Raw genomic sequence first — 17216 nt, 5'->3', positions numbered from 1 at the left:
AGGGGTATTACCAACAGATATATATAACTTTTACGAACAGATTAGTTATACTTTCGGTAAAAGACTTATTTTTACTAGTGTATATATATACTTGATGTATGTAAATTTATATGTAAATACTAAATATATTTCAAAATCACAATCGATTTAAAGGATTTTCTTTAAAAAAAACAAAATAAAACTTTTATGAGAAGTTAAAAGTTTTTTTTTTCTTACCCTCTATTGTTTTCTTTAGTTTGGTTTGGGTGTCTTGTTTTTTTCTCACTAATTGGATCAAATTTTTCATTCCAATTCTTTTATAATTTAAACAATATTTTTAAATGTTGGTGGATCATTTGATACACATACATTCCGATTATCTTGGTGATCATTATTCGAGTCTGTGTTGTCTCCTTATTAGCAACATTTTTCGAGTCTGAATCTGATTTTTTTCACTAAAGTTGATCTTCCAATATGTATCCTCCCATTATTGATAATGATTTCTCATTTTTCTATTCATGTACATAGATGGTTATTTATCATTTGACAAAAACCTTCTTTTGGCGTTGTTTACCAATCATTGGTCAAAGACAAATTTCATTACCACTTATAATATTTGGTAAAAGTTCTTCCAACACCGTATGATTGGTTTGTTCGATTTGCTTTATTTCATCATTCATCGTTATAAATTTTTGGAGTCACTCCAAAAAATATTATAAAATTATTGAAATCTTTTAGATTAGAATTTTAATTATTACAAATTTATCTTATTATTTAATATTTAAATTTAATTATTTTAATTAATAATAATTAATTTATTTTAAAAAATAAATAATATATTTTGAGTGCTAAAAATTAATAACCAATGATGCAACAAATTCATTCAACAAATGATATGTTATTGTACATGTGTTATTAGAACATTTTTTTTATTTTTTAATTATACACGGTAAATGTCACCATAAAAGCATTTAATATTTTCTCAATTGTTTAATATTTAAAGTTATTATTTAGTAATTTATCTCTATTTAATATTTTATTCTTAAACTATTATAAATAATATTTTAAAATTATTAATATATATTATATATATTTTATAATTTAAAATGTATTATTAAATATTTTTGTTATTTTTTATTTTATTTAAAATTATATCAGTAACAAATTCTTAATTATTAAGGTAATCCAACTTAAATCATAAAATACTAATATTCAATATAAATGTAACTCAAACTATTAACTATAATGGATTGAGTTTCTAATAAATTTCTTACAAAAATAAAAAATAAAAAAATATTTTTTTAAAGAAAGAACGGAAAAGTTTGAATAAATAAATAAATATATATATATATATATATTTAAAAATTATATATTTATATATTTTATTAAATTGATTTGTTTATTTATTCTATTTTTATTTATTTTAAAAAAAAATAAATATTTAAATTATTAACTGTAAATATAACTAATTAAAAAAATAATTAAGAATTTTATATTCTCTTAAATATATATTTATCAAATATAATATATATTTTAATATATATATTATTATTTAATTTATTATGAACTCTTTTATTACTTTAAAAATAATATAAATAAATAAATAAAAGTAACCAAATATATAAACATGTATTTACAAATAAAAGATAAATTATTAAATAAGAAGTAAAAAATAAATTATTAATAGAGAGAAGCAAAACAAATTATTAATTAAGAGAATCGAGATAAATATACATTTTAATTTATATTTAATCATTACTACCTTAATCACCCTCCCTCATAATCATTAGATACCTCATTCGTTTCAAATTTGTTTGCTATCCTTGTATTTGATTATTTTAAAATTATTTAAGAAAAGGTTGTAGTTGAATTTGTGTATAATAAAGTTGGATATCTAAAAAAAAAAGTAAAAAAATTAAAAGGTCAAACAAAAAGTAGAGTAAAATATAGAGTGATGATAAAATATAAATAAAAAAATTCCCTTATTGCAGGTCGGATCGGGTTTATTTAATATAATAAAATTGATATTTAACCCGTATAAGATATCAGATTAGTTATTGACCCGATCCAACTGATCTGCAAATATGGAGGGTCCGAAGTCCGATTACAGTTCCAACGAAGAAGAACTATATATAGAGAGAGAGAGAGAGGAGTGAGGACGGTGAGAACTGTTATCGACGTCGTCATTAGAAACAAGAAGAAGGTAGAGATAGAGATAGAAAAGAAACGAAATACTGGAATTGGCGGTTTATTTTCACATTCCAGGTTCTTTCACTCAATCTCTTATGCTTATATCTATAGTTTAATCTCCTATATCTGTCTGTTTGATGTTATCAATTAGGAAGAAAACTAGAACTTGTTTCTGTTTCTTTACATAAGTTAGACGACAATCCCTAGTAGCCCCAGTTTTCAATGATAGAGCTTCTAGTAATTCCATGCGAATTAGACCTAACCCACAAATTCATACGGTAAACTTTGCAGTTTTTCTTTCTTCACAAGTTAACGAGTTGATTTTTCTAACCTTATCATTGAAATTGGAATGAAATGATACTCATTTACGAACCTTGTTTTGAACCTGACATATTGTTGTTTGTTCTATTTCATTCTTGCCATAGTTTTCCTCCTTAGGTTCAAATGTCATGCGATTTTGTTAAGATACAAAAAAGATCAGCAATGTCATTTTGTGTAGAACTAACTTGCTGCTGGTGGTGCCCAACCCATGTTCTTGAGCTTAATCATCACTCTTTCCTCTTTCATTCTGCTTAAGCACTTGCTAGAACAAGTTGTAGATTGTTGAATATGGCTTTTAAAGATGCTAATTTGAGTTCTGTCACTAGTGAGGATAGTTTAGTCTTTGAGATTTATAAACCATTGAGTTCCCATAATTTATAGAATTCGTATCACCCTGATGAGATGTAGGTAGGTAGGTAGGTAGGCAGGCAGGCGTGATTTGAAAAATTGTATTTTGTCACAATCACGATCCCTTTGAACCCTTTGAATAATCGTCAAATTTAAAATTGAATGTGATTTGCTTTCCATTTGGCATAAGATTGTTCTAAAGGTCATGATCCAGGTTATAGTTTTACTTTGCTTCATTTGGTATAAATTAAGATGATCTCTTGTTTTATGATCCAGATTATAATGTGATTCCTTTTGCTTAATTTGATATAAAGATAATATTTTCTAAATAACAATTCAGGTTATTTTATGGATCATTGTGATTTTTCACAAATACAATAAATGTAGATCATCATCCGGATCATAAAAGGTGATAACAAAGAGGTTGTTGTTCTACTGTTTATTCTTTTATTGTTTTAGATCAGTGTCAGTAAGTCCAATAGAAGTAAAAAATAACACTAGAATTTAATTAGATCATTATCTAGAAAACAATCAGAAACCAAATCAAAGCAAACAATATCCCATACAACTACAAATTTGACGATTTCATATTGCATTAAGATACAATTCAAGTTTTTCATGTCTAAATTATTCTTTCCCATAATATATAAATTTGGGACACTAGAACTTGCTATTCTTATGATTGTTATCATCACTTGATATAGAGAGGAGAAGTTAAACTTGATTCCTGTATGTTCTTCTTCCCTGCCTTCTTCTTTTATTCTTTCTTTTTGCTATATAAAAGGAATTCATTCAATGAAAATAAATACAAACATGTGGGATATCAATAGTAACGATACCTGATTTTGTTTAGATTACAAGTTCATAGAAAAATGACTGTGTTATTGTCAGATTATGGATGATAAAAAGCAATCAAAGGAAGTTGCATTGGATGATCTAACAGGTGATTCGAGACAAGAACAACCCATCGTAGATGAAAATGTGGGGCAAGTTGTTTCGGCCGAAGTGAACATGGAAGCTTCCATTTCATCAGACGATGTGACGAGGGCAGGAGGATTTGGAGCTAGAGATGACATTAGCAGCTTTCTTCCGGTTGCAAGTGACTCAACAGATTTCGAAGCTTCTCTTCGTGATGCTCGAGAATATGAAGATCCTCAAGAGGAGATTAAGAGACCCGGCCTTGGATGGACTGAATCTAAAAAGTAAAAATAAAAGAAAAAGAAAAAGAGACCATTTTGCATTTCAAAATTACAAAATGTGACTTTTTTTTAATATCAGGGTTTATTCCTGGGAAGATAGTAATCACTAATCAGCGTTCTTAGTGACTTTTTTTTTGTCCTCTTTTGTTGTGCAGGACTCTTTTTTATATAATGTATTTTAAATGTTCCTTTTTTTAGACCTTGAAGATAGCATTCTTTGTTATGATTGAATAGAGATGTTTGGATAAGGGATATAATTAATGAACAGTAAATTAATTACCTTATACACGGATTCATTGGATCCACTCTAATTCGGTGGGAATGCTATCGATGGAATGCTATATATAGCATTCCCGTTTTCATCAATTTCTCTTCTTCTAAGACCATCTCCAACAGAACTGCAAATTCATTCTTATAATCTCTTTTTAGCTCTAACCCTATTGCATATCCAAATTCAAAATAGGAATAACATATTTTTCTCTCTTCAAACAACTTATATTGGTGTATATTTGTGTTGTTACAGTTCCTCAAACACAACAAAATCTAATCAAATAATAAATAACCCTTCAACTTTCTAATCAAATAATAAACAGCCCTTCAACTTTACAGATATTTCAATTTAGATATATTTTTTATATAATTTATTTTAAAATTTTTATTTATCCTTTTAACTATTAATTTAATTGAATTTTATATTTAGTTTTGTATAAATTTATTTATATATTTAATTTTTTATTTTTATCTTATATATATTATTATTAATATTTTTTACGTATCATAAATTTATAGTAATAAATAATATTGATAAAAAAATTAAAATTTAAAAAAATACAATAATTACATTTCTTAAAAAATACTTAAATAATCTATATTGTGTTTATTTTATAATGTTTAATTTTTTTATGTGTATAAATTATTGATTTATAATTAATTTTAACATAATTTTCTTTAATGTGTGTGAGTTTGAAAAAATATTGAGGTTTAATTTGTAAAATTGATAAATATATAAGTGGTTATTGACAAAGTTAAAAAGTTAGGGTAAAATGTAATATTTATAGAATATTTTTTTGAGTTTAAAAATGAATTTTTGAGTTGGAGATTAATTACTGTTTGATGTGACATTTACTTTGATGTAATATTTACTCCATTTTGGGTTTAGGAATGGATATATTGGTTAGAGATTGTGTAATGTTGTATGTGTCATTTGCTCTTTGTGGTCACTACGTATATTGCATCTCAATAATAATGAGTGTTTAACAACTACTCCTTCGTTGAGCTTTATCCTTCTTCCTTACAATTGGAGTTGCCTCTGAACATTTACAAGTTTGATATTTGTATGTTTTTTTTTGCTAGCTATAATGAATTAAAAAGAATCTTTCAAATTTCTATCCTTTATATTGTTCTGCTACTTCACGTTTTAAATTCAATATTTTATGTTAGTTGCCTTCATTTAGAGTGGATGATTAAAATGTTAAATATTGTCGACAGGACCATTATCCATTTTAAGTAATTCCTTCTTAAGGAAGCACTTACATGGAGAGATAAATTTAGTAGGCTCTCTCTTCACATGGCAACATATACAATATAAAAGTAACATTTGAAAACTAAACTTACAGTTACTAAAAAAATCATAAATTTATTTATATTTCTGCATTAATATTATTCATAAACTAAACTGATTTTATAATATGGGATAAAATCTAATAACTTGTTCATCATAATATTATTGTTTTTCATTTGGATGCAGACAATCTTGGTAATATAATTGGCAAACTAGAGAAATAATTAGCCACAAAACTTCCATAGTCATTCACGATTCACTAATCTAAGAATCGGAATTAAAATTAAAACTGAGAGCTCTAATTTCAATTATTAAGTTTAATAGATATTTTATTATTAAGAATTAGAATTAAAATTAAAATTTTAATGAAATTTAATTCAGTGTAATTTTATAATTTTAAATTTCACTCTTTTTTTTTGTTAGGAATTGTATGATTTTTTTTATGTTAATTTAAACAAAATAACTTATTATTTTATCATTTAATACATGATTAACGTTTTCAATCGATATTCTTTTTTAAATTTAGGATGTTAAAATCTTGAACCGGTATTTTTTTTTTTATTTAGTAAGTTAAAATTATAAACTGATGTATATTTTTTTTAAAAAAATTTAAGAAGTTAACATGTGAAACCGATATTTTGTTTTTGAATTTAAGAAGATAAAATGTTTAACCGATATTTTTTTTAATTGGACTCGAAACTTAAACAAAATTCTTGACATTTAACTATATTATCCTTAATGGTCTTATCAAACCAATATTTTAATAAAATAGATAATTCTAATGTCAATTTTAATTCTACTCCTACAAACATACCTTTAAGGTTGGACAATTTAGTTTAAAATTTGAGTCCATCTGTGACCAAATGACATCGCAATATACTATTATTACAAATCTTTTGATTGTTTCGATCTAGGTTTAAATCTAAATTTCTAAGTGCGACAAAGGCAAAGATGGAGGATGATATTGATGAAATAATTAGCATTGTGATACCTCAAATGAATGTTGACAAAGCTTATGAAATTTGTTACCAGGACGGTGCGAAAAAGGAAGTTATGTCGGCGCTATCAAGACATTTGAGATGATCATTTGTGTTTGGGTTTGTTCAATAATTTTTCAATCCGTGAACTATATATGAATATGTGGTTTATTTTAAATTGATAGTATCTAGGTCAAATGCTAGTTTTTGTTGTATCTAGATATTTTCAATACTTTTGATACATACATTTTGAGGGAAAAATAAAAATATAAGATCTAGTTGGAAGGTTGGTTTTTTTTTTTTTTTTTGTTAGACATGGAAAAAGAAATTAATAAATAAAACAATATTTATAGAAAACATATATAATTTGACTTGATATTTATTGGTTCTAATTGTTTTTTTTTTATGCTACTCTAAAAAATATTTACATTTCATTGTGATGCTCATACATTTATCATTTTTTTTAAAGTTTTTATTTTATAGTCTTAACAATTCTTAATTAATTATTTTTAATATTAGACAATGAAATTTTTGCAGATAAAAATCAACTGCGATATAAATTAACAATAATAAAAATTAACTTCATTCAAATAAACAAATTATAAGCAAACCAAACATTATTAATGATAATGGTAATAATTATATGGTCTTAACAAAACAATAATTTTTTTATCAATCATTATCGTTCTTTACATTTAATTAATCTCAATCATATTCCAATTTTTTTATTTAAAACGATCGCCCACCTTAGATGTTTATATAATGGTGTGTGTAAAAAAATTGAATTATTTTGTAATTTCAATTCCTATGTTTGTTTGATTATAATTTCAATAAAATTCAAACTATAAATACTAAAATTTAATTTGGGACAAATTATAGAAAATTTTAAAAATTATAAATTCATAAAAGGATAAAAATAAAATAAATTAATTATTTTGATTTAATTAAAATAATTTCTAAAAATAAATTAAATAATTATATAGGGAAAATTTTGTATCCATTTATCTCAAAATAATTAAAGTAGAGGCAAAAAATAAATTAAATAACTATTTAGAAAGAAGGTTATATCCATTTATCCCAAAACAATTAAAATAAGGCTAAAAATAAAATAAATAATTATTTATGAAAAATATTGTATTTATGTGTCCTAAAATAATTAATAATATAAAGGCCAAAAATAAATAATTATCTTATAAATGTTGTATTCATTTAAAATAAAAATAATAAAGGCCAGAACAAAATTAAATAATTATCTTGGATAAGTATTGTATTTATTTAATTCAAATAATTAGAATTAAGTCAAAAATAAATTATATAATTTTTAGGGAAAATATTGTATCTATTTATCTTAAAATAATTAAAATTAAGAGTTTAAATAAATTTAAATAATTATTTTGGGGAAAATGTTATAGCAATTTAAATTGCAAAATAATAAAAATAAGCTCCAAAATAAACAAAATAATAAAAAAAAATAGGCAAAAATAAAATTTATGTCTATTAATTTTTTTTTTGTGGTTTGCAGATAAATAAAAATAAAAATAAAATGTCAAATGGACCAAAGCACTTTGGCCTAAAGCAAATAGGCCCTAGGACACGCGAAGCTTAGGCGCACAACCATATGGACAAATAGAGGGTTAATGCATAATGTAACAGAAGAGACACATTTCGCCCAACACGGACGGAATGCCCAAGGTCACTCCCAACGACGTGTTTGTGATCCGAGTTCATCTTCTCCCCCAAGATAAATGATAAGCACGACTAATTTCTTTGAAAATCAGTACGACTAATTTCTTTGAAAATCAGTCATTCCTTATCTTCGTCCATTCTCAACTAAATTGATTAATTCTGTTGAAGTAAAATGACTGTCTTAGTTTCGCGATCATTTCACATGCAGGCCTAGCCTGAGTCATCTCTATGTGGATAAAATTAGGCTAAATAAGTGACCGACTGTAGACATAGAAATTTTACGTACCCCAACTTATAAATAATATTATTATTTTTATAATAATATTAGGAAAATATTTTAAATTTTTATATTCAAAATATCTCAAATAAGAAATTAAAACCTAATTAAAGGTTAATTATTGTGATAATTAAATCATAATTAGGAAAATTATTCAAGATTCCAAAATAATTTAAGGATAAAATATTTTATTTATTTTACCTAAATTAGACCTAAAAAGAGGTTAAAAATATTTATTTATGATTTAATCATGAATTATGTTTAATTTATGACTTATAGCAATTAAATAAAATACCCTTAAATTCTCAAAAATGCCAAAAAAAAAGATATGATCTGGATATCCTCTAACACCTCTCATGAGTGTTCTCCAAGTGTTGGTATAAATCTAGAACGCCTTTATATCAATTTATAATTGAAAGTTTTGAATGTTTTCAAATTTTATTGTATGATCGGATTTCATCTGTTCTTGAGCTTGATTGTGTGATTTCTTTGTTCAGAATCATTATATACATGAAATTTCTGTTGAAAGAGAATCGATCAAATAACTTGAATAAAATATTTGAAAATTTAAATTTGAAAACTGGATTTTAAGATTTTTTTTGTTCTTGGTTTTAATCTGAATTTTTCGATTCAGTTAGTTGTTATACATGTTTGTTAACATGTTAGAATGATCTCCAAGCAATTGTAATAATGTTTTGATCATGTTTGATCGAACTAAAATTTTAAAATTTAAACTTAAAAACTGGATTTTTGAAATATTGTGTTCTTGAGTTTAATCTGAATTTATTGATTCAATTAATTGTTATACATGTTTGTTAACATGTTAAAATGGTTTCTAAGCAACTGTTTTATCATTTTGATCATGTATGATCAAATATTGTTTTTGATTTTTTTTGGATTTTGATTAAATCTTCAAAAAAATGTTTTTGATGCTCTTGTTTTGGTTGTGTTCATCTATATTCAACATTTCAAAGCTAATAGAACAAAAAGCAGATCTTGAAATGACCTAATTTGAAAATCCAAAAATTTGACATAGTAATGGTATTTTGAAATTGATCATTGTAAAGACTTCAAAGTCATGATTTATATTAGGTATTTTGTTCTTCATAATCATATGAACTAACTGTAACTTACGGATCATGATTTAATGATCCCAATTAAAAGTTATGGACTTTTGAATTTTTTTTTATCAAAACAAGAACACTCGGTCCTAAGATTTTAGCCTAGGACCGGTGATTCTCGGTCATGTTCTTCAGTAGAGACCGAGAAAACGAACCCTAGGTTTAAACTCAGGACTGAGAAAATTGACCTTGGACCGAGGATCCCAAGACTGAATTTTCTGACCCGGGACATGTGTTCTTCAGTTAGGACCGTGGACTAGGACCGGTGTTCTTCAGATAGGATTGATCCCTCCCATTATCCTATGACCGATGATTAGGATTGAGCTTCCTAGACCTAGGACCGGTAAACCTAACTCTATCCTTAGACTTAGGACTGAGCCCTCACTTAGCCTAGGACCGGTAAACCTAACATATGATTGATATTTCTAACACTAGGACCGAGCCCTCACTTAGCCTAGGACCGGTAAACCTAACCTTAGACCTAGGACCGACGTTTCTAAGCCTAGGACCGAACCCTCACTTAGGCTAGGACCGATAAACCTAACCCTAACCCTAGACCTAAGACCGAGCCCTCACTCACCTAGGACTAAACCACCCAAACCCAACCGAGCCTAGATCGGCTAAATCATATCTAAGCCCTAAGACCTTGATCCTAGAGGCCTGTTTGGTTCCATTTTTCAAAAATCCAAAATTATTTTGGTAATTTTTTAGTCACACCCCATTTTAAATGGTATTCCTGAGGTTAGAACATGATTTTCAAATATTTCTGGATGTCTCCCAAAGAAAATATTTTTGATAAGACTTTGTTTGGATACACACTATAACACATTTCTCTGATATTTTCAAGTTTTGTTAAATCGAAATACCAGCGCAATATGTACACACCCCTTTTTAAATAAATTTGTACAATTATTTACGCGAGCTAAATATATCCTTGTTTAGGACCCCTAGACTACTAATTAAAGAAATAAATGTTATAAATAAGTTTATCATAGCCAAATCTTTATTTTCATGAATCGTCCTTAGGCGGGCACAAATGACATAACATGAAAGCCCTTTCCCGAGCGTAAACAGACAACGAACCCCTTTTTAGTAACTCTGGTATAAATACGTTTATGTATCATTTAATTAATTTTTATAAAATCACTTGGCGACTCTAATTTTCAAATAAATAATCTATTAAATTAGTTATGTTTAATTAATTTAAACCGGGTTATGGATAAATTGTTATTTAGCCCCCATATTATTAAAGTTTGTACAAAGAATTAATTATTTTTACATAATTGATTTCTCCCACTCCATGTATTATCAAAATCTTTTTAAAACTATATGTTTCATTTTAAAAGATGTCTGGCATGCAAACCAAGGTTGAAACGCATCGAACCTCAAGTAAAGACTTTGTGTCCTCTCCTCATATTACCACGTGTCCACAAAACGATGTTGTTGCTTCCTCTCCCCAGCCCCTTTTCCGGTGTGCTCCATCGACCATTGATGATTTTTGTCCAAAATCCGTCCGACTCAAGCCATCACCGACTTCGGCAGGCTATAAAAGGGATGCCCGATGAAGACGAAGTATGAAACAAGTCATACATCATCAATAATTTCCTAACAAGATCTGTCATTAAACATTTTAAGATTTTTAGGTGTTTTAGAAAACTTTGTACAAAACTTCTAAGCTTAATTATGGTTCATCCAAAATTTTAAACAAGAGTTTAAGAGTGTTTTCCAACTCACTATAAACTATCATTTATGTTGTAATTCGTGTTATTAACAAAACTTCAAAATTTTACAATTAAGTTTGTGTTCATAAATACCGCGCGAATATTCAATTTATTGATTTGACTTTTATCTAAAATCATTTATAAGATTTCTATCAAAAACGAATTTGAATCAATCAACCCGAATAAAAAATACCTAATTTTGATTTTAAAATTCAAAAAACAAATATATGTTCTTTATCTTTAGCTCAAGAATGAATATCCAATAAACTACCCAACTATTTGTAAACGACTCGATGGGAGTATTTCTAAATCAATCCTAAAGTATTTGAGGCATGTATGTTCAAATTTAAAAAATTCTAAAAATGCTTCGGATTTTAAATCTATTCAAACTGACATCTAGTTGGTTTTATCCAACTGGTTTTAATTCTAATGACCTTAAGGAAATTGTCCGTAAACTTAGAGTTCAAACAAAACCTTGAATCAAAAAAATGAATTTTCCAATTGAAAATGGTATTTTCTGTCAGGGGCTCCGTTGAGGTCCTTGCCAGTTGAATGACTACTCTGTATTATGTCAAACAAGTTTTAAGTAAGGAGTTAGGGATGGAAATGGGATAGTTTGGGGTGAGAAATACATTTATCATCCCTGTCCCATTTTACTTAGCTGATTTGTTTTTACTACCATCTCTGCCTCGTTCGGTTTGGACAATCATTTATACCATATTCTCTAAAAACAATTATATAAACTATTTTTTTAATATAATATATATTATAATATAATGAAAACTTATATTATTATACAAAAATAAACTTATAACTCGTATAAAATATAATGAATAAATAAATATTTTGGTCATTCTATATATTTAATTGTGTTTATAGTGTTCGAGGCAAAATCGAGATAAGAGATTTAGGGGTCACAAATATCATCCTCGCCTCATCCCCGATCAACTACCGGTCAAACTAGGGAATAACTGCCCAAACGTGGCAATTCGATTCGGTTATCGTTGGGCGTTTCAAATTGTCACCTTAGGGGAGATGTCCCCATTCCATTAAAATAGTTCTATCATTTCAAATTTCAAATATAGCCAAAAATTTGTGAAGTAAATATCATTCTTTAACGGACACATAATACATGGCATAAAAGTCCTTTCCCAATACATTAAATATAATGAATAAATAAATATTTTGGTCATTCTATATATTTAATTGTGTTTATAGTGTTCGAGGCAAAATCGAGATAAGAGATTTAGGATCACAAATATCATCCTCGCCTCATCCCCGGTCAACTACCGGTCAAACTAGGGAATAACTGCCCAAACATGGCAATTCGATTCAGTTACGTTAGGCATTTCAAATTGTCACCTTAGGGGAGATGAAACTCCCCATTCCATTAAAACAGTTCTCTCATTCAAATTTCAAATATAGCCAAAAATTTGTGAAGTAAATATCATTCTTTAATGGACAAATAATACATGGCCAGAATAGAATTTCTTAAAATTATTTTAAAATATAATTTTTTTAATCAAATTTATCATTTCGGTTCCTCATCTTTTTTACGAGAATCGAGATATTATTAAGTTATGAGTTTTTATTATTAAATAAAATAATGGTTAGCCTAAAAGTTGATTTGAAATTATTTTAAAATTTAATTAATTTTTTTAATTAATCACGCCTATACACGTGATGCTAACTTTCTACGTGATTTTGTAATTCTTAATCTTAATCTTTTTTATTCATAATTTTAATTTTAATTTTTATATTTATATTTTTTAATTCTTTCAAAAAAATTATTTTATTATCGTAGAATTATCTCAAATATGGAAAGTCATTAGCAAATCAATCAATTAGACTAAGTGAGTTGTTAATTGACTGAGAATGGAATGTTGAGAAAGTCAGTAGAAAATCAATCAATTAGACTAATTGATTTGCTAATTGGTCGTTGATTGTCAAATCAATTATATGTTTTTATTGTTTAAATCATTTCATTTTCTACAAATGTAATTTTTACTATTTAAGCACTAGACTTTTTATGTAAGAGACACAACCAATAAACGAGCAATAAAATTTCTCTTTTCTCTTTATTTTTTATACATGGTATCAGAGCAGGTTTTTCCTTTTTGAAGGAATCTGTTCATAATTTTTCGCTGCCTCCCTCAATGGTGGAAATAGCCATTGGAGGAGAACTCAAATGATTATATAATCTCATATTTTTCTAAAATTATTATATATCACAAATTTCAGTGCGTTTTTCATAGTTAAGTCAAATGTGTATCGAACATCGTATTTGTGTCTCGACAGATTTATTTTTTCTCCTTTTTTTGGCAAGCATCGACTTCTCTCTTGACAGATTTCTTCCAACATTTCATCTCTGTAAAAATTATCACTTTTCACTTTAAGAGCTGAGCCAAGAGACAAGAGCCAAAACAAGAGCCAAGTGTCAAGAGCCACTCCTCTAACTAAGTGAATCATGGATTTGAATTAGTCAAATTGAAAGAATGTCATCAACATTTCCATCTCCACGACAACATCCTCTCCACTCTCATAGCTGCCCAAGGCCTTTCCTATTAAGAGGCTAACATTCTCATCAAATCTCTTCCAAGACGATTTGAGTACGTATGTGGCAAGTTGGGCAATCTTAACATCTATTACCCAACTTGAGGGGAGTGTAGAATTATCTCAAATATGAAAAGTTATTAGCAAATCAATCAATTATTATTAGACTAATTGAGTTGCTAATTAACTGAGAATGGAATGTTGAGAAAGTCAGTAGCAAATTAATAAATTAGACTAATTTATTTGCTAATTGGTCATTGATTGTCAAATCAATTATATGTTTTTATTGTTTAAATCATTTCCTTTTCGACAAATGTAATTTTCACTATTTAAACACTGGACTTCTTATGTAAGAGACACAACCAATAAACGAGCAATAAAATTTCTCTCTTCTCTTTAAAGAGAAATTGTATTGTTCGTTTATTGGTTGTGTCTCTTACATAAGAATTCTAGTGCTTAAATAGTGAAAATTACATTTGTAGAAAAAGAATGATTTAAACAATAAAAACATATAATTGATTTGACAATCAATGGCCAATTAGCAAATTAATTAGTCTAATTGATTGATTTGCTACTGACTTTCTCAACATTCAATTCTCAGTCAATTAGCAACTCAATTAGTCTAATTGATTGATTTGCTAATGAATTTCCATATTTGAGATAATTCTACAATTGTTTATCACACAATAAAATAAAAAATAAAATAAATTAGAAACAAATATGTTAACTTATTTTTATTTTTTAAATTTAAGAAGTTAAAATATAAAACTGATATTTTTTTAATGATAATTGAACTCTAGATTAGACTATTGACATAAATCATTGTGCCTAACTAATATCTTAATAATATAGAAAATTTATTTAAATTGTTTTATTTATTTTTTCAAAATTAATAATTGAAATTAAATTTTAATTTATATTTTTTCTAAACATAGAAATTAAATTAAAATTGAATGTGAATTATTATGAATTTTTAATTAGAATTTAAATATCAAATCTAATTTCAATTTAAGACGTCCAACCATATATATATATTCTTAATTTGAATTTGATTGATTTATCGGATTAAGAGTTATGAATAATTTTGATATATATGTGAGTAAATAGATACTTGACTCGGATCATGAGTTGATCTGCCAATTAACTTGAAACGATTAAAAATAAAATTAAAAATTATATATGAATGTTTTGAACTTGCAACCTAACAAAACAGGTACAACTCTTAACCAACTAAGCTAATAAGATTTTATATTTTAAATTCAGCATCAAATTTGATGAATGTGAGACATTCTTAACAATTAAAGTTTATTTTTTTAACTAACTAATTTATATATATATATATAAATATAAAAGAATGCTTAAATTGAATTATATTGATTTTTGGGGTGGAGAGTTGTAGTTAATTTGGATATATATATATATATATATATATATATATATATATATATATATATAAATATATATATATATATATATATATATATATATATATATATAAATATATATATATATATATATATATATATATATATATATATATATATATATATATATGTGTGTGTGTGTGTATGAGTAAATAGATACTTGGGTCGAATCGTAGGTTGACCCATCCATAAACTTGAAACGGTTAAAAATAAAATTAAAAATGTTATATGTATGTTTTGAACTTGTAACATAACAAAAAAAAGTATAACTCTTAAACTAACTAAGCTAATAAGACTTTATATTTTAAATTCAATACCAAATTTGATAAACGTTGGACATTCTTAACAATATAAGTTCAAATTTTTAACTAACTAATCTCTCTCTATATAAAATAATGTTTAATTTGAATTTGCTTGGTTTGTCGGATCGAGAGTTGTGTTTAATTTGGATATATATGTGAGAGTAAATAGATACTTGAGTCGGATCGTGAGTTGACCCGTCCATAAATTTGAAATGATTAAAAATAAAAATAAAAATATTATATGTATGTTTTGAACTTACAGCCTAACAAAATAATTATAACCCTGTAACCAAGTGTGATTGGGATGTGGTTTGTCAAGAGATAATAGGTCGGTAACAATTGAGAGTGGTTAAAAAATATGAATCAAGTATTTTATTGACCAAAATGTGATGTGACGAGGTTAAATGTTAATTGAGATTGGTGGTTTGTTTTCTTAGGGATAAGAGACATATGAAAGTGTGATTGAGATGTGATTTGTCGAGAGATAAGAGGTCAGTAATAAATGATAACGAGGTCACAAGATTAGAGGTCGATTGAGATTGGTGGTTGGTTTGTTATAGGATAAGAGGCATGTGAAACTGTGATTGAGATTAGTGGTTGACTTTCCGAAGAATAAGAGGCGTTTGGAAATGTGATTGGTGGTTGGTTTGTTGAGGGATAAGAGACGTGTGAAAATATTATTGGAATTGGTGGTTGGTTTACTAACGGACGAGGCGTGTAAAACTGTGATTGAGTTTGATGGTTGGTTTGTCGAGGGATAAGAGACTTGTGAAAGTGTGATTGAGATGAGGTGTGGTGTGGTTTGCTAAGGAATAAAAGACCGGTAATAAATTATTGTGAGGTGATAAAATTAGAGGTCAATTGAGATTGGTGGTTGGTTTGTCGAGTGATAAGAGGTGTGTGAAAGTGTGATTAAGATTGGTGGTTGGGTTATCGAGGAATAAGAGATGTATGAAAGTGTGATTTGAATTTGTAGTTGGTTTGCCGAGGAATAAGAGGCCGGTAATATTATGATTGGTGATTGGCTTGTCAAGGGATAAAAATATTGGTAATAAAGAATCATAAAGTCACGAGATTAGAGGTTGATTGTGATTGGTGGTTAGTTTGCCGAGGGATCATAGAAATGTAAGTGTGAGGTTACGAGATGAGAGGTCGATTATGATTGGTAATTGGTTTACCGATAAATAAAAGACCGGTAACATTGGAATTTGTGGTTAGTTTGTCGAGAGATAATATGTTGATTTAGGTCGATGGTTGGTTTCTCGATAAATAAGAGAGGCGTGTGAAAGTGTGATTGAGATTGGTGGTTGATGGTTGGTTTATCTAGAGATAAGAGGCGTGTGTAAGTGTTTTTATAGTTATAAAATAATTTTAACTTATTAATAAAAAGTGAAATGTTATTTGTGAATTTTATAAAAAAAAATTAAAATTTTGATATTTATTAGGTTACACAAATATATATATATATATATATATATATATATATATATATATATATATATATATATATATACTCATCAATCACAATTAGTCTAATGATTAAAGTGATCACCTTCC

At 26.9% G+C, this 17216-nt stretch overlaps 1 protein-coding gene across 1 annotated transcript; it reads left to right on the top strand.

Annotated features, from left to right (window-relative positions):
• The first annotated feature begins 2102 nt into the window (after nt 1-2102).
• On the top strand, nt 2103-4282 carry LOC124922104. Its single transcript, XM_047462830.1, has 2 exons — nt 2103-2244; nt 3730-4282. Exon 2 carries the CDS (start codon nt 3733-3735, stop codon nt 4042-4044), a length of 312 nt encoding a protein of 103 aa, XP_047318786.1. The 5' UTR covers nt 2103-2244; nt 3730-3732; the 3' UTR covers nt 4045-4282.
• Nucleotides 4283-17216: the final 12934 nt, after the last annotated feature.

Source organism: Impatiens glandulifera, chromosome 1, assembly GCF_907164915.1.
Source record: "Impatiens glandulifera chromosome 1, dImpGla2.1, whole genome shotgun sequence".
Classification (NCBI taxonomy): Eukaryota; Viridiplantae; Streptophyta; class Magnoliopsida; order Ericales; family Balsaminaceae; genus Impatiens; species Impatiens glandulifera.
The sequence above is the reverse complement of the archived record's forward strand: the minus strand, read 5'-3'. Positions and strand labels throughout refer to the sequence as shown.

Bases quoted from the DNA above. Each gene is read 5' to 3' on its own strand.
- LOC124922104 (XM_047462830.1), top strand. From the start codon at position 3,733: ATGGATGATAAAAAGCAATCAAAGGAAGTTGCATTGGATGATCTAACA.